This window comes from Micromys minutus (assembly GCF_963924665.1).
Source record: "Micromys minutus genome assembly, chromosome: 6".
In the NCBI taxonomy this organism is placed as follows: Eukaryota; Metazoa; Chordata; class Mammalia; order Rodentia; family Muridae; genus Micromys; species Micromys minutus.
In genome coordinates, this window is record NC_137975.1 from 19,919,855 (window position 1) to 19,935,422 (window position 15,568).

The window sequence follows — 15,568 nt, forward strand, 5'->3', positions numbered from 1 at the left end:
CCATAGGTGTGTGGGTTCATTTCTGGGTCTTCAATTCTGTTCCATTGATCTACCTGCCTGTCTCTGTACCAATACCATGTGGTTTTATCACAACTGGTCTGTAATACAGCTTGAGGTCAGGGATGATTATTCTCCCAGAAGTTCTTTTATTGTTGAGGATAGTTTTTGCCATCCTGGGTTTTTGTTGTTCCAAATGAATTTGCAAATTGCTCTTCCTAACTCTAAAGAATTGAGTTGGAGTTTTGATGGGGTTTGCATTGAATCTGTAGATTGCTTTTGGCAAGATGACCATTTTTACTATATTAATTCTGCCAATCCATAAGCATGAGAGATCTTTTCATCTCTGAATCTCATACTTCAGAGACTTGAAGTTCGTGTCATACAGATCTTTCACTTGCTTGGTTAGGGTCACAGCAATGTATTTCATATTATTTATGATTATTTTGAAGGGTGTCGTTTCTCTAATTTCTTTCTCAGCCATTTGTCCTTTGAGTAGAGGACAGCTACTGATTTGCTTGAGTTAATTTTATATCCAGCCACTTTGCCAACATCAAACTAAATGTTGAGAAACTTGAAGCAATCCCACTAAAATCGGGACTAGACAAAGTTGCCCACTCTCCCCATACCTATTCAATATAGTACTGGAAGTCCTGGCCAGAGCAATTAGACAACAAAAGGAAGTCAAAGGGATACAGATTGGAAAGGAAGAAGTCAAAATATCACTATTTGCAGATGATTGATAGTATACTTAAGTGACCCCAAAAATTCCATCAGAGTATCTTGTCTGAGGAATTCCACACTAATTGTCTACAGTTTCTTTCCAGTTCTCTCTCATCTCTTCATTGTAGCATCCTTTAGTGTATGTTCTGTTCAGCTGTCCTAAAGATACAAAAATCAAATGCTAGCCTAAGTTTCCCAAAGCAACCAAGCCCCCTTTTCCCAGAAATGGTTGCTGTTTCTAACAAAAGGTGCAAGTGACTATGTTACTCTCATAAACTATGTTTCCAGTCCATATCATGGTCATCACTATGGTCACTGATATGGATCTTGTTTCTTTTTCTTTTCTTTTTTTTTTTTTTTAAGAAAGTGATGCCTGTGTAGCCTTGGCTACTCTCCAAGTCACTTAACTCACTTGTAGATAAGCTTGTCCCAAACTATTAGAGACCTGCTTGATCTTGTTTCCCAAGTGCTTCCTGACCTTTGATGAGCCTAAGCATCCATCGGTGGTCCCTCAGCAGGGTTTCCTGTGAATTGGCTAGTTTATATATCTTGAAATGTTTCAGTAGCTATTACTAAACTAAGTATTAAGTCTCTAAGTGCATAAGTGTATAGGTTTAAACTAAGTGTATAAGTATGAACCGAATGTATTTATATGGGGTTGACCGGATTTGTATCCTCACCAGCAGTGTGACTTTTTTATGTAATTCACTTCACTTGATGTGTTATGGGTTCACATACTATAATAAAAGAAATAACAAATGAAACCATTTGTATTATATGTTGATAGACTAATTCAGTTATTGTCCTGATTAGTGTTTGTCAATGTGAGACAAAGAAGAGACACCTGGGAAGAAGAAACCTCACTGGAAGAATTGCCTCCATCATATTAGCCTCTAGGCAAGTCCAAGGAGCATTTTCTTAGTTAATGATTGATGTCAGGAAGCCCACTGGATGGGACTGTCTGTAGGCGGTTGTATAAAGAAGGCTGACCAAGGCACAGAGAGAAAGCAGCAAATAACCTCCCTCCATAGCTTTAGCTTTAGTTCCTGCCTCCAAGTTCTAGTCCTGAGTATCTGCTTTGACTTTCCTCAAGTTGGTTTTGGTTATTATTGCCATGGCAACAGAAACCTAACTAGGACAGAATTGATCTTGGCTTTTGATACTGAGTAGAAAGGAGACAGTTGAATCAGGTTTCATGTAGCCAGGGTTGGTGCTGAATTCACTGTGATGGGGAGGATGATCTTAAACCCTCAGTCCTTTAGTCTTCACCTTTCACGTGCTAGATTACAGGTGTGTGCCATTGTGCCCAGCTGTGGTATGTGTTTATATGGGTGATTCCTTTCAGCATAGTTTTATTTTGGTTCATTCATGTTTATTACTTAGTGGTTTTTCTATTCCTTCCCTTCTATCCTGTGACTTCAGAGCTATAGGACACTAAAAAGTGGCTCCTTACTATTGCTGGTTAGTTAGGGCCTCTGCTCTGAAGTGTGGCGCTCCAGTAGAGGCTCATGTAATTTGTTAAAGTCTGCATTTCTTTACATTCTTTCAAATGTGTATGCTATTGCTGTATAAGCAGAAACAACGTTTTATCCTGGTTATGGTCCTGCTGTGTCTCTGAAGAGCCTCTGGTGACTTTTGTCCTTTTGTGCATCACAGGAACCAGCACCCATGACAGAAGATCTGCTGGAAGAGCAGTCTGAGGTCTTAGCAAAGTTAGGGACATCTGCTGAGGGGGCGCACGTCCGTGCACGCATGCAGAGCGCCTGTCTCCTCTCAGACATGGAGTCTTTTAAGGTGGGTACCTGCAGAGCTCTGGCCTGTCTCTAGCTGTTCCGGGATGGAGCTGTGAACACCACCATAGAGTGACATGAAGGCTGTGTCTTTGGATTTATCACTTGTTACAGAACACTTCTTCCAGCCCCCAAAGGACCTGTCAGACTCACTTTTTAGGTCCGAAAAAGAAAGTCAACCTGCTTCCCAAAGTTGAGAATTGAATGTTCTGTGCGTTAGAGATTTTTTTTTCTTTGTGTGCTTAGCCAATTTAAGGCAATGAGAACTTTAGGGATTTAAATGTGGATTATTTTATGCAACAAATGTGTACCATGCACTATGAGTAGGTAGGGGTGATACAGTAGTTAGTCTATTGAGGTTATGAGAGAAGATTTCTGTATAACTAACTAGTCTTCAAGGGATGCAAGGTCGGAGGGAAGTGGTTGACCAGTTGAGCAGGTATGGAAACTTTCTCAGAAAAGTCAGTATTTTGGAAGAGTGGGGTTTTGCTACCTGGAGGGGTTATTTTGGGCTTGTATGAAGACTTGGGTGTACAACACCCCACATTCAGAAAACAGTTGCATTTGAGTGTCCTTAACCCTAAGATACTGTATGACTCAGTATCGGTAACTTTTAAATTTTATGTGTGGGTTTCTGCCTGCACCATCTGTGCACCATGTTGGTGCCGGGAATTGCACCTGTGTTCTCTGGAAGAGCAAGTAGTGCTCTTAACTGCCAAGCAGACTTTCCAGCCCCAGTACCTGACACTGTAACGAGACTGTTTCCTATACAAAATTATTTAAGTCATTATATGCAGTATGCATGCAAAGTAATTGAATTTCAGGTTTAGACTTGAGTCAAAGCTTAGTTTGTGTATTTGAAAATTCAGAAACCTAAAAAAATTCAAAACACTCCTACTTCCATGTATTTTGAAAAGTGTACTCAACCTGAGTGACAAACAACTCAGAAGGGAGGCCGGTGGGTGATGCCTTCGCTCTCTGCACATGAACTTCTGAGACTTCCAGGCCTGAGCTTCTTTCCAGTTCACAGGAGCTTGTGTCCCCGGTGCAGAGCCCTTCTGAGTCCACATCTGTGCTCTGCAGCATGCTCTGTTTTTTCTTTTTAAACACGAACCCTGCATGATTACTTTTTCCACTTCCTTCTCTACCTGCTAGAAGGCTAAGTGATAACAGGAAGCCTCTTTTTTTTTTTTTTTTTAAATCTGTTTATCTTCCTGTAAGACCTGTCAAATATGTTGAAGTCGGTGACTTTCACTCTGCTGTGCGGTATTAAAACAGTTGACTTGGTGGATGAAGAGAAACCAAAGGCTCTGTGGATAAAACCAAAAAGAAGGGGGTCAGCAGTTGTGGAAGACCTCCAGTGCAGTCAGTCCTTCCTCTCGGTGTGTCTGTGCACACCTGTCCAGAAGAGACGACAGATGGTGCCGCTCTTTTCACATTGTGCACTAGCAGAACTGCTGTTCATCAAATGCTTTTGGACTAAGCTGGGCACCTACAAATTTATGACTCTTTTATCCAGAAATAGAGGCATGTGTATAGTGGCTCTTAGGAATACAGCTATGTGGGATAGATGGCTTAAAAGTAAGTGGTTGCCCTAAACTTATGAGTCGCCTTTCCCTTTCTGAAGAACTGCTTATAGATCCCAGAGGAGTGGGTCATGGATGGTGCCTCAGGGCTTATTCTGGGCCACCCTTATAATATAATAAACCCTTTAATGGTAAAAGAGGATAAGCCATGGCTGAGGTGTCTGTCCTGCCTGGCATGTTATTAAGAACTTGGGGTACAAAGTCTTCACTGGTCTGTAACATAGGAGTTGAATATCGCTTTCTGTCAAGCTTACTGCCTTTACAAATCAGCTGGTATGCTGCCTGGGTAGGATCCAGACCTTTGTGCATAATCCTCGTCACTGTCATAAACCATGGAACAGCCTTACAAGAGTGGATCCTCTGGGGCTGGAGAGATGTCTCAGCAGTTAAGAGCACTGGATGTTCTTCTAGAGGATCCAGATTCAATTCCTAGCGCTCAGGAAAAACAACAAAAATGGGTTCTACAATTAGTGAATAACTTTCTTCTGGTTCCTTAGGTTTCCTCGGAGTGATGCTGGGCTGGAGAGATGGCTCAGTGGTTAAGAGCACTGACTGCTCATCTAAAGGCCCTGAGTTCAAATCCCAGCACTCACATGGTGGCTCACAACCATCTGTAATGGGATCTGATGCCCTCTTCTGGTGTGTCTGAAGACAGTGATGACAGTGTACTCACATATACAAAAATAAATGAATCTTAAAAAAAAAAAAAAAAGAATGGTGCTGCTAAGCCTCATGAGTTTAGCCATCACACTTGAAACAGACTATATTCTCACCAACAGTAGGACATGGCCATCCTTAGTGCCCTGGTAATAACACTGAGTACCTGAAGAAACAACAGTCCCTGTCTCTCCACAAGCAGTGTGAGGCTTCTGGGTTTGAAAGCAGAATTGATAAAAGGTTTTTTGCATATATTATTTCTAGGTAGTTGTGCAGTTACTGGAACATTAATGTTTGCTTTTAGACACTTGGACAATAATAGTGAGATTTCAGTTCCTTAATAGCATAGAAGTAGTTTTGTATGAAAACCTTGGATTTGTTTACAGAATAGAACATGCGTGAGGGAGGTAGCTAATATTTACACCAGTTCTGGCATTGCCTAACCGCAGAGGTAGACTTTGTCACCATGTTATTCTGGTTGTGCTGTGCATTATTTAATTCTCTACACTTCCTTTTATTTACTGCTTTGTTCAGTACTGAGTAGTTAATAGTACAAAGTTTATAGAGTCATCAGATGAAAATGGTGGGATTTTCCCCCTTGCGGGAAGGGAATGGGGAGAAAAGGGACAGGAAGGAAAGAGCAAGAAAAGCAAGAGCTGGTTTTTGGTTTTCCTGTGAAATTGAGAAACACTTTTGGCACTTTAACACCTCCTATTTTAAATGTGATGTTCAGCCTTAAGTGTGAATATAATTTGCACTAGGTTTGTCAGAAAATGCTGATTTTTGTTTGTTTGTTTGTTTTATGTTAGGCAGCTAATCCAGGCTGCTTTCTGGAAGATTTTGTGAGGTGGTACTCCCCAAGGGACTTCATTGAGGAGGAGGTGACTGATGAGAAAGGCAATGTGGTTCTAAAGGGAGAGCTGAGTGCCCGGATGAAGATCCCCAGAAACATGTGGGTAGAAGCCTGGGAAACTGCTAAGCCTGTTCCAGCGAGACGCCAGAGGAGACTGTTTGATGATACCCGAGAGGCTGAGAAGGTACAGGAAATTACCAGGAAATTGTAGATATGAGAGTTTGTACTTAACAAGCAGAACATTGAAATTCAGTACGCTTTTTGTACCTAATATTACATTTAAGATTTTAGAGCTAGTTGTAAAAACAGCTGTGGTTTATGTGAAACTTTGGCATCACACTGTGTTAAAGATGATCGTGTCCGCAGAATTCCATCAGTGTTTACTTGGGAAATAATGAGAGAAATGGGAATCTGTGAACATGAATATTGTTTAAAGTCTTCAATGAAAAGGGAGAAACAACAAAGCTTTACATCATAAGAAAATGCTTGCGGTTCTAGAGAATAGTGGCCCTGCCTGGTTCCTGACTCCCCCTCACATTGTTTCACTGACTAAATCCATGTCTCCAGCATTTTTATAGAGATCTTCAGATTAACAGTAAGTAGAGAAACGATGCAGATTTCAGTGGTGTTTCTGGTGCTGCAAGCTTGTGGATGTGGCTGGTGGGGGCAGGAATCCTGAAAGTCAGGAGGAGGGACAGAGGAGCTACCTCAGCATAACACTAACAGAGAGCACTGGAGAGAATCTGTCATTGTTAGATGCTGTATGATGATCTACAGAACCCCAGAGGCCAGGGTGGGCCAAGGAGATTATGTCATCTTATTGCCTCTTAATGCTTTAGTCATCAGAACATCAGAGGACAAAAGGACAAGGCGTTCTTACACACCTCTATGAGGTTCTGCCGGCTGTATAAAAAGTACTGGATATCATCCATGTATGTACATCATACTTAGTAGTGATGCTGGACAACTGACTAGAATGCATTTGCTATCCTGACAGCAGCCTCAGATATTCATTGTTCACCATGTCTTTAGATCGATCAAGAGGCTATATCCAGTGACTGACATATCATTTGGCTTGACTTAAGTAGCCTTTCATGTTCATACATAATGAAATCAAGGGTGAATTTCTCAGAACATATCCCATCTTTAAGTAATGCAGGGCTTTCTATAGGGCAGAGATGATAGCCCCTTAGGGGTAGAAAAAGGATGATAAAGAAGTAAATAAGAGGGAAGATTGAATACTCCACAGAGATGAAAGAGGATGGTCCCCACTACTTACTCTCCATTGCAGAAACTGCAGAAGGTGGCGGTTTCCATCTGTGATGTCACCATAGTACAGAAGGCAGGGCACAGACATGTAAAACTACTTTGAAAGCAGAAGTGCAACATTAGAATTGTAAACACTGCATCTTCTTTTACTCAAGCGTCATAACTTTCAATGACAGTATCATCATCAAGGCTTGTAGGTTCAGAACCACACACTGTCCACTACAGGCATTTTAAAGAGGACAAGAAGAAGGGGAGAGGGAGGGAAAGTTCACACAGCACCAGCAGAGGGTACAGACACTACTAGGAGAGTCCTCTCTACCCTAGACTGAAGCCCTGGCAAGACTAAGTCTCAGTCTCAGAGCCACCGGTAAGCCTCGCTCTGGAGAAATTCAAAGCAGGTGCTCATTGTGTATTACAGTCTAACAGTAAATGTGCAGAACAGAGAAGGTATAAGGAAAGCTGCAAAAGAGAAAACCGGCAAGATGCATGTAAAGGCAGGCCCATAAGAATAATAGCTAACTTCTCAACAGATAGCTTAAAACCCAGCAGTAAACGATGACTCTGCCAGCCCTGGCTACTATACCCCACCCCAGTCTTGCATAATTGAAGGAGAAATCAAAGCTCCAGTGATAGATCAGAAGTCAGGAGGGGTGGGTTTGGTGGGTCCTGGGATGAGCTGCAAGGAGGCAATGGTGGGTGGATGAGATAAAACAATTTTTATATGTCTAAAATTTTCAAAGAATATATTAAAAAATTAGTTTGACAGAATTCCTGGCCCCTGCCCCAGCTCTGTAGAAGATGCTTGAAGGATTAATTTTAATTGAAGCTATAGAAACACACCCATAAACCACACTTTGGTGATGTGATAGAGAGGGTGCAGGGAAACTGGATATACACATGTGTAACAATGAAACAAACGAGATGCTTGACTTTCACTGTGTAGAAAAATCAAATCCAAATAGATCAAAGAGCCGAGACTCTGAAACTGTTGGAAAGGTTAGAGAAACAGTCAGGATACATAGGCACGGGTAAGGGCTTTCTGAAAAGAACTCCAGTCTCTCAGGAAATAATGAACTTAAAAAGCTTCAGAAGATCTTCATGTCTGAGAAAAGATTCATAACTACCCAATCACAAAATGGGCCAATAACATATAACAACTAGTAGAAATTTTACACATATAAATAACTAGTCAGGTATAGATTAATTTCCTCATTATTATAGAAGAGGAATATAAAATACTTACAAACTTAATAGTAAATACTTAAAATCTCAAGAAAAAGCTCAAAAACACCTGAACACATAGAACACCATCAAAGTAATTTTTACCTGACCATAATTAAAAGGAAAATACCAGAAGGTATTGTTAGGAATCCAGACTAGTTGATACTAATGTCCATTTGGAAAAGTAAACATAAAAGTGGGACTGACACACAGTCAGTCAGTGATTTCAGTTCAGCGTGGTGTAGGCTGTACTACTACTGTACTGCAGTGCTGAGTTGTGTTCTTTAAATGAGCCAACTCTTCTTCATAATATGCATATAAAAACAGCTCAGGCTAGCCTGAAAAGGAAAAAAAACACCAGGAAACAGTACTGGCTTCATGTTTAAACGCTGTGGAGTTAGTGCTTTAATGCCTTAATGAAACAGACTATTGAATTTGCAAGTCCTAGTGTGTGAGAAAGATGGCTTGTCAGTGTGTCTGTGTCAGATCTCTGTGGAGATAACTGGATAGCTGGCTGTGGGAGGTCATATGGAGGTTGGGAAGTAGAGGGAGTGAGTGCTGCTGCTCAGTTTCTTCTTACTTAGTCAGGACTCTGGCCTTATCTTGGGTCCAGTGTCATATGTTAGTCATCCTGGTTTAGGTAGATAGTCCCTCACAGACAAGCCGAGACGTTTGTCTCCCAAGTTTACCACTGTTAAATGACCAGACTATAAAAAGTACACCAATTTTTTTAAATTAAACTTTATTTTAAAAAACAGAAATAAATGTACAGATTTCAAAAGCATGTTTGCATCAATGGTTTTTTTAAGACATTTCATCTGTATTTCTGTGTTTAATGGACATAGAGACCAGAAGGTGAACAGTTGTGGGTGATACCTCTATTTAGTGTTGAAGCCCATGAAGATCTTCATGACCCCACTGTGAGAGCTGCTGTTTACTGCTAATGGCTACAGGGAGAGTCCACATAGTGCACATGTCTCTTTATGTTTACAGGGGAACAGTAGTTTCTCCTCTGTAATGAAAAAGAAATTACAGATTGTGGAAGATCACTAAAAATGTTTAGAAATACTGCGAAAATCAAGTAACAAAATAACACACATTTATTATTGGTGGCTATATCTGATGCCCTAAAGAAAATACCAGGTTGATATTATGCTGCTGGCAACTGTTAGGTTGGTGTTGTGACTTACAGACAGTTCTCATTCTCTGCATTTTCCTACTTGGTATGTGTAATTTAAGACTTGGAAAGTTTACGAATTCAGTTACTGTGGTTCCTAAGTGCTTAGCTGCCGTTTAGCCGGGAAAGAGGTAAGAGAAAGCTGAGGTCAGGAGTCTGTGCCCCAGGGATGCCGACTGCAGTATTTCTGTGTCCCCTCTGTCTCCCTCAGGTGCTTCACTACCTGGCCGTGCAGAAGCCTGCAGATTTAGCCAGGCACCTCCTGCCTTGTGTGATTCATGCAGCTGTTCTCAAGGTAAAGGAAGAAGGTAAATGTCTCAATTGATTAGTCCCTAAGTGCATTTCCAAAGAAAGGCTTTTGGTTTCGTTTTTAACCAAAAAACTTTGATTTATTTATTTATTTATTTTTTTAATAAATAGAAAGTTTGGAAAACATTCCTTCTGTTAAGAAGATTATAAAGCAGATCATAGCTCATTCCAGCAAAGTTCTGCACTTCCCCAATCCCGAGGACAAGAAATTGGAAGTAAGTGTATGTTCCCACACCTGGCAATAATTACTTTAAATTTTTATTTATTGGGTGGCTAGGTTGGTATGCATGCATGTCACGGGATATGTAGAGGACAGAGGAACTGTTTCTCTCCTTCCTGTGACTCAGGATGAACGTTTGGTGGCAAGCACCTGTCCCTGCTGAGCCATCTCATTGGCTCCTAAAAACACTAAAATTTGCATTTGTCTCTCGGTGCTTGTGTCTCCCTTTCTACACCAGGAAATCATCCTTCAGATTACTACTGTGGAAGCTATAATAGCCCGAGCACGGTCCCTGAAGGCCAAATTTGGAACTGAGAAATGTGAGCATGAGGAAGAAAAGGAAGATCTTGAAAGGTACTACTGCGTGTGACATTTGCTTTGTCCACAGGAGGCCTGTTGCTGAGAGAGGATGGCACAGTGGCTCATGGCTTTAATCCCAGTACTTGCAGGGCTGAAGCAAGAGGTTACTTTGAATAGCTATTAGGTTAGCCAGGGCAGACCCAGCAACAAAACAACAAAATGAAATATTCTGCCCTCTGATGATAGACAGAAATGCTAAGTTCCCACCAGGAGATTCTGTCACTGCTACTTGTCCATGGGTGGGTTTAGGAGGAGTTGCCAGTGAGGTTACCTGAACAGCAGCCTGACCCTTCCCTCTTCCTCCTCTAGGTTTGTCAGCTGCCTGCTGGAGCAGCCTGAAGTATCTGTCACTGGAGCAGGAAGAGGACATGCTGGCCGAATCATCCACAAGCTATTTGTGAATGCTCAGCGGGTATGTGAGAGTCCTTGGCTACTCTTGGCCCAGGATGGTGTTCTGAGTCTCACACCGGGTGACAGCACAGAAAGGAACAGGCTCCCAGGCTCCTGAGGTTTTGAGATGCTCTGGGTTAAGGAAAGTGATGAGTATTTCTGACCTAAACTGTGGAAATTAAGGCTTGCATACCATTGTTCTAGAAGCTGGAGGGGAATTTTAGCATTGGCCAGAGCTATGATATGGGAAAATGTTTATAGCTTCTGTTTCTGACTAGTCTGTAACAGAGGTTGTCTTAAAAGGAAACGGATTTCAGGCTGTGAAAACTGTGTAAACAGGCTTCCTCACAGGAGGAAATCCAGTTTGGAGAATTATCTTCATCATCTTTCCATTCATGAAAGTAGAAAGTTATTTTGATTTAAGGATCAATTGATTAGTCACATGTGTATCACATGTGTATATATGTGCATGTGCGGACACACACATACACACACACACACACACACACACACACACACACACACACTATTATTTCCTTGGGGCACCACAATAATATTGGTGATCCAGGCAAAAGTATTATGATGTGCACTAAATACAGTTTTCAGTGACCTGGAACAAGATGACACTAGAAACAAGAACACCTGCTCAGCCTTGAGACAGGCATTTTCTGCCAAGTAAGAATTTTCTTGGTGCATACATGGGCTTTCTTATGGTTACTGTTGCTGTGGTAAAACACCACAATCGAAAGCAGTTTGGGGAGGAAATCCCTGAAGCAAGTCAGAGCAAGAACTCAAACTGGGCATGAGCTGATACAGAGGCCTTGGAGGGGTGCTGCTTAGTGGCTTGCTCAGGTTACCCCCCCCCATCAATTAGTAAATAAGAAAATGCCCTATGGGCTTCTTTAGAGCTGTTTTGTATGTAGGCATTTTCTCAGTTGAGGCTCCCTCCTCTCAGACGACTGTGATTTGCGTCAAATTGACATAAAACTAACTAGAACATGGACTAACAGTTGTATAGTCCCTATTGAGAAACTCAAAATTACAGTCAAACACACTGTTCTGAATGTTAAAAGCTAAACACAAAATTACCTTATTTGCTTATAAATTAGTGCCTTGTAGGAGGCAGCACTGCTGTCCTTTGTCTTCCTCTGAGTCTGTTCTCCCACCATCGTGACACACGGAGGCTGACAGGCAGTGTCCTCACCTCTCCTGCAGCTTCCTCAACAGGGAAGACTCAACTCTTTACTGACTTTTAAGAAAATCATGAGTTAAGTTTTAAAATCAGAAATGTCTAGGTTTTTAAGTTAAGAGTGTTGTTTGTTTGTGGTGATCAGAATTATTCCCCTAAACTGGAGCAGCCTCCTCAGTCCTTCCCTAACTACACAGAGGCTAGAAAACCAGATTAGTCATAATTCCAGTCTTCAGCACTTACTTCTTAAACACCAAAACATGCCCGTCACTCGGGCTGCTGTAATCCTTATTGTTTGGACTTAAGTTGTTTGTCACGTCTAAGAGGAGGAGTCTGCCTCAGATTGTGAGTAAATCTCACACTGCCTAACTTCTCTCTTCTACCTGGTGGTTAGCGCTCTCAGGGACCCATGGAATGGCCAGTATGTGGTTGTGTTTAACTCTGGTTCCAGGGAACTGTTGAATTTATGTAACTTTTCACGATGAACAGATACTTTGTAGCAGTTTTACTAAAAAAATAAAGATTTAATTATATTTAAGGCCCATCTGAATTTTTATAGCACACATTAGTTTCAAATTAGAGCTTTTCTTCAACATTATAAACTGTAGGCCCAGTGATGCTGCTCAGGAGGTAAAGACTCGCTGCCACGTCTGCTGGGCAGTTTATTCTCCAGCACCCACATGGTAAATGGACAGAACCCACTCCAGAAAGTTGTCCTCTGACCTCCACATGTGGACTGTGGCACATGCACACATGAGCTCCCCAAACCCAAAGTGTAAAATATTAAAATTCTGAACTAATAAAGTTGACTAAGTCTATATAGGTTTGGGTATGTATGTTTTTAAATAGAATTCAGCAAAAATGACTGCTTTGTTCCAGTCTGGCTAAGTTGAATTATTTCTACACGTCTGTCCTTGAATTTATGGTTTGTCTGCCAAGCCACCTTCTGAAACAGCATCTTGTTTGAGAGAGTGAGGGTTTCCAGTCATTTTCTCATTAAGTGATCCTGCACTTCACCCGTTGGGCCATCAGATGCATGAGCCTGAGCGCTGGCCATGTCTGGTGTCTTGTGATGTGGTTTTGTGCACCTTCAGTATCCTTGGATGGAGTCACGCCCACACAGTGCATGCTGTTCCTATGTGCCCTTGAGTCTGCCCAGCTCCTAAGCGCCTCCCTTGGTCCCTTTCATCACTGTTTCTTTTCTCACCTTTTCTCAAGCTGACTGAATCTTCTGATGAGGTAACAACATGGCCTTATGTCCCTCATAGTTCTTTGTCCTTCCCCATCCCTCTAACTTCATAAGGTCATCTTAACTAACCATCTCTAACCGGCTGGATCTGGCATCCTCTCTGGCTGTACAGCTTAACGTGATTCATGTTTCCATTGCCCAAAGAAGCACGCAGTGGAGTCATGAAAGGAGGGCAGTATTGCATTCTGAAGGCTCCTGTTGGCTGCACTGGCGCAGTTTGAATGAACAAGCAATGCCTTCAACCTTGAGCACTTTCCCTCTGTGGCCATTGCTGTGGCCATCTGTTAGCTTACTGTCACATTAGCCACCTAGCATTCAAAGCCAGTCTTCTTGGTTCAAATTTGTCAAGAGAATCTGAAAAAACTAGCTGAGAGCAGAGATCAGAAATTGCCTTTCCAGTCGTGAGAGTAAGTCTGTCCTGTTCATGTCTAACTTGGACGTGAGTCACTGCTGCGGAGACGCAGGCACCAGTGCACCTCCACCATTGCTGAGGAGCCCCGATGCCCTCGCTTTTCAGAGCAGAGTGCCAGCCACCCACCCGCCTCTGCCTGCCTCACTACTGCTCAAGCGCTTTCCAGCTCTGCTTTCCCTTTCTGTTCATTTGAGCAATCATAACACAAAGCGGACATAATGCATTTCCAAGTAACGCAGGTCATTGTGTGTTTCTTGTGTTTATCCAACTGCCCTTAGGCAACTTAACTTTCCACTAACTTGCTCTTGAATTTGGTGTTTGGTTCTGTTCAAGGCTGCTGCAGTGGCTCTGCCAGAGGAGGAGCTGAAGAGGTCTGGCCCAGAGGAGAGGAGACAGACCCTGGTGTCAGACTTCCCACCACCTGCAGGCCGGGAGCTGATCCTGAGGGCTACTGTGCCACGGCCTGCTCCGTACTCCAAAGCCCTGCCACAGCGCATGTACAGCGTGCTCACCAAGGAAGACTTCAGACTTGCCGGCGCCTTTTCCTCAGACACCTCATTCTTCTAGGGGGAGGATGAGAGGCAGCTCCTGCCATGGACACCTGAGACGACCTTGTCGAACCAGCAGCAGGAGTCACACCAGCATCCAGAGGCATCTCTCATACCAAGCTTGAGCCAGACAGATAGGTTTGAGGTGTCAAAGACCTGCGGGAGTTGGCCTGTGTTGGGAACTACACATCAGCAGGCCTCTCACCTTGGGGGACAGAGTTTGCTCATTCTCCTGTGACAGTCATTTGTGTAAACACTTAGTGGCTCTCTTTATTAGTATCACATATGCAAGATTAGAGTGTCTGTTAACTCACATTCTGGATACTTGGTGGTGGAGCCTTTTAGTCCCAGAATCTGTAGTTTTAAACTGCCATGTCACATTTTGTTTATTCAGTCACCAGATGGTCAGCTTTATTATGCTATTTGATGAGCATCTGAATATTCTAGGAGAAAGACTAGAATTTCAGTTGTTTTTCCATGTCACTAACCAAATGTATTTCTTCTGATCAGTCTGTACATGAGATGTGGCTGCAGATTAGTGCTCTCTCTCTCTCTGTCTCTCTGTGTCTCTGTCTGTCTCCTGGTCCTCTTGGTTGCACCCTGCCTTTGCACTTTACTTCTCTGCGTTGCTGGCTAGGGATGGTGTTTAGTGACGTCATATGAGCACATGTTGAACACACAGCCACCGTGCAGCTAGTGAGCTGTGGTGTGTGTGCTGGAGGCGCTGTGAGCAGTTGGGGCTGATGCACCCAGCGCAGGGGTGATGGCACTGTCCTTTGTGCAGCTCAGAATCCATTCAGTATGTTGCTGCAGGACCTCTTTTTGGTGATTGTAAATTATTTGGGGACCTAAAGTTCCCACTTGAATCCAAAAGATGGGTATGATGAATTGTAAATTCTGCCTGTGTGATTTTTAAAGATTAATAGAACTGCACAAACCCTGTGTTATTTTTGTAAAAAAAAAAAGAGTATATATATATTTATCTGTATGATGTACACAGATGAGTGTCTGCTTGTGAACAGGAGGGCCAGGGGCCGACTCCTAGGCTTCTCTGTGTTCTTTCCTCTGAAGTGCTGGGCTTTGCTTCTTAGAAACCCATAGATACTGGCTGAGGCCTGAGGGCCAGAGCAGCTAGAAGACAGGTCAGTGTCTGTCCGCTTTTCTGGGTGTTGATGGCAGATCATTACAGTGTGGATGGTCTAAAATGGCATTGTTTCTATCTAATAAAGCGGACTGGTGTCTCTGGCGCCTCGTGATTTCTCCCCAAGAGCTTCTGTCATGCCTCCCACATGGTTATCCTTTTTTTTTTTTTGGTCTTACTGCTATTCATTTCAGACACTGGGAGGTGCCCGCTGTCTGTGCCGTACTGATGACATGAACACATGCTGCAGCGTGTCATAAAGCTACTGTATGATGTCCCTTTTGCCTCTGCCCATCCTGAAGATGGGGAAGACTGAACTGAGGCCACCGTAGTATAGGGTAGTTGGCCCGGGACGAGTCATGACTTGTGAAGCATAGAAAACTCTGAGGTGTGCTTAGAGCTGCTGCATGCATGAGCCCACACACATTTCACTAGTGATGGTCGGGTGAACTGTGAGGCGAAGGGTTTGTCTGGCTC

General features: G+C 42.7%; 1 protein-coding gene across 2 annotated transcripts in view; it reads left to right on the forward strand.

Annotated features, from left to right (window-relative positions):
* Nucleotides 1–15,217, forward strand: part of RAB3GAP1 (RAB3 GTPase activating protein catalytic subunit 1) — a 61,670-nt gene extending 46,453 nt beyond the window's left edge. Inside the window, exons 18-24 of one of the 2 annotated variants that reach the window (XM_080918034.1) lie at nt 2,377–2,514; nt 5,563–5,790; nt 9,485–9,581; nt 9,694–9,797; nt 10,041–10,156; nt 10,472–10,574; nt 13,736–15,217. In XM_080918034.1, the coding sequence (XP_080774160.1) occupies nt 2,377–2,514; nt 5,563–5,790; nt 9,485–9,581; nt 9,694–9,797; nt 10,041–10,156; nt 10,472–10,574; nt 13,736–13,969 (1,020 nt within the window). In that variant the 3' untranslated portion in view covers nt 13,970–15,217. Of the gene's footprint in view, nt 1–2,376; nt 2,515–5,562; nt 5,791–9,484; nt 9,582–9,693; nt 9,798–10,040; nt 10,157–10,471; nt 10,575–13,735 lie in introns of those variants that run through there. The other variant, XR_013975056.1, reaches the window with a different exon arrangement.
* Nucleotides 15,218–15,568: the final 351 nt, after the last annotated feature.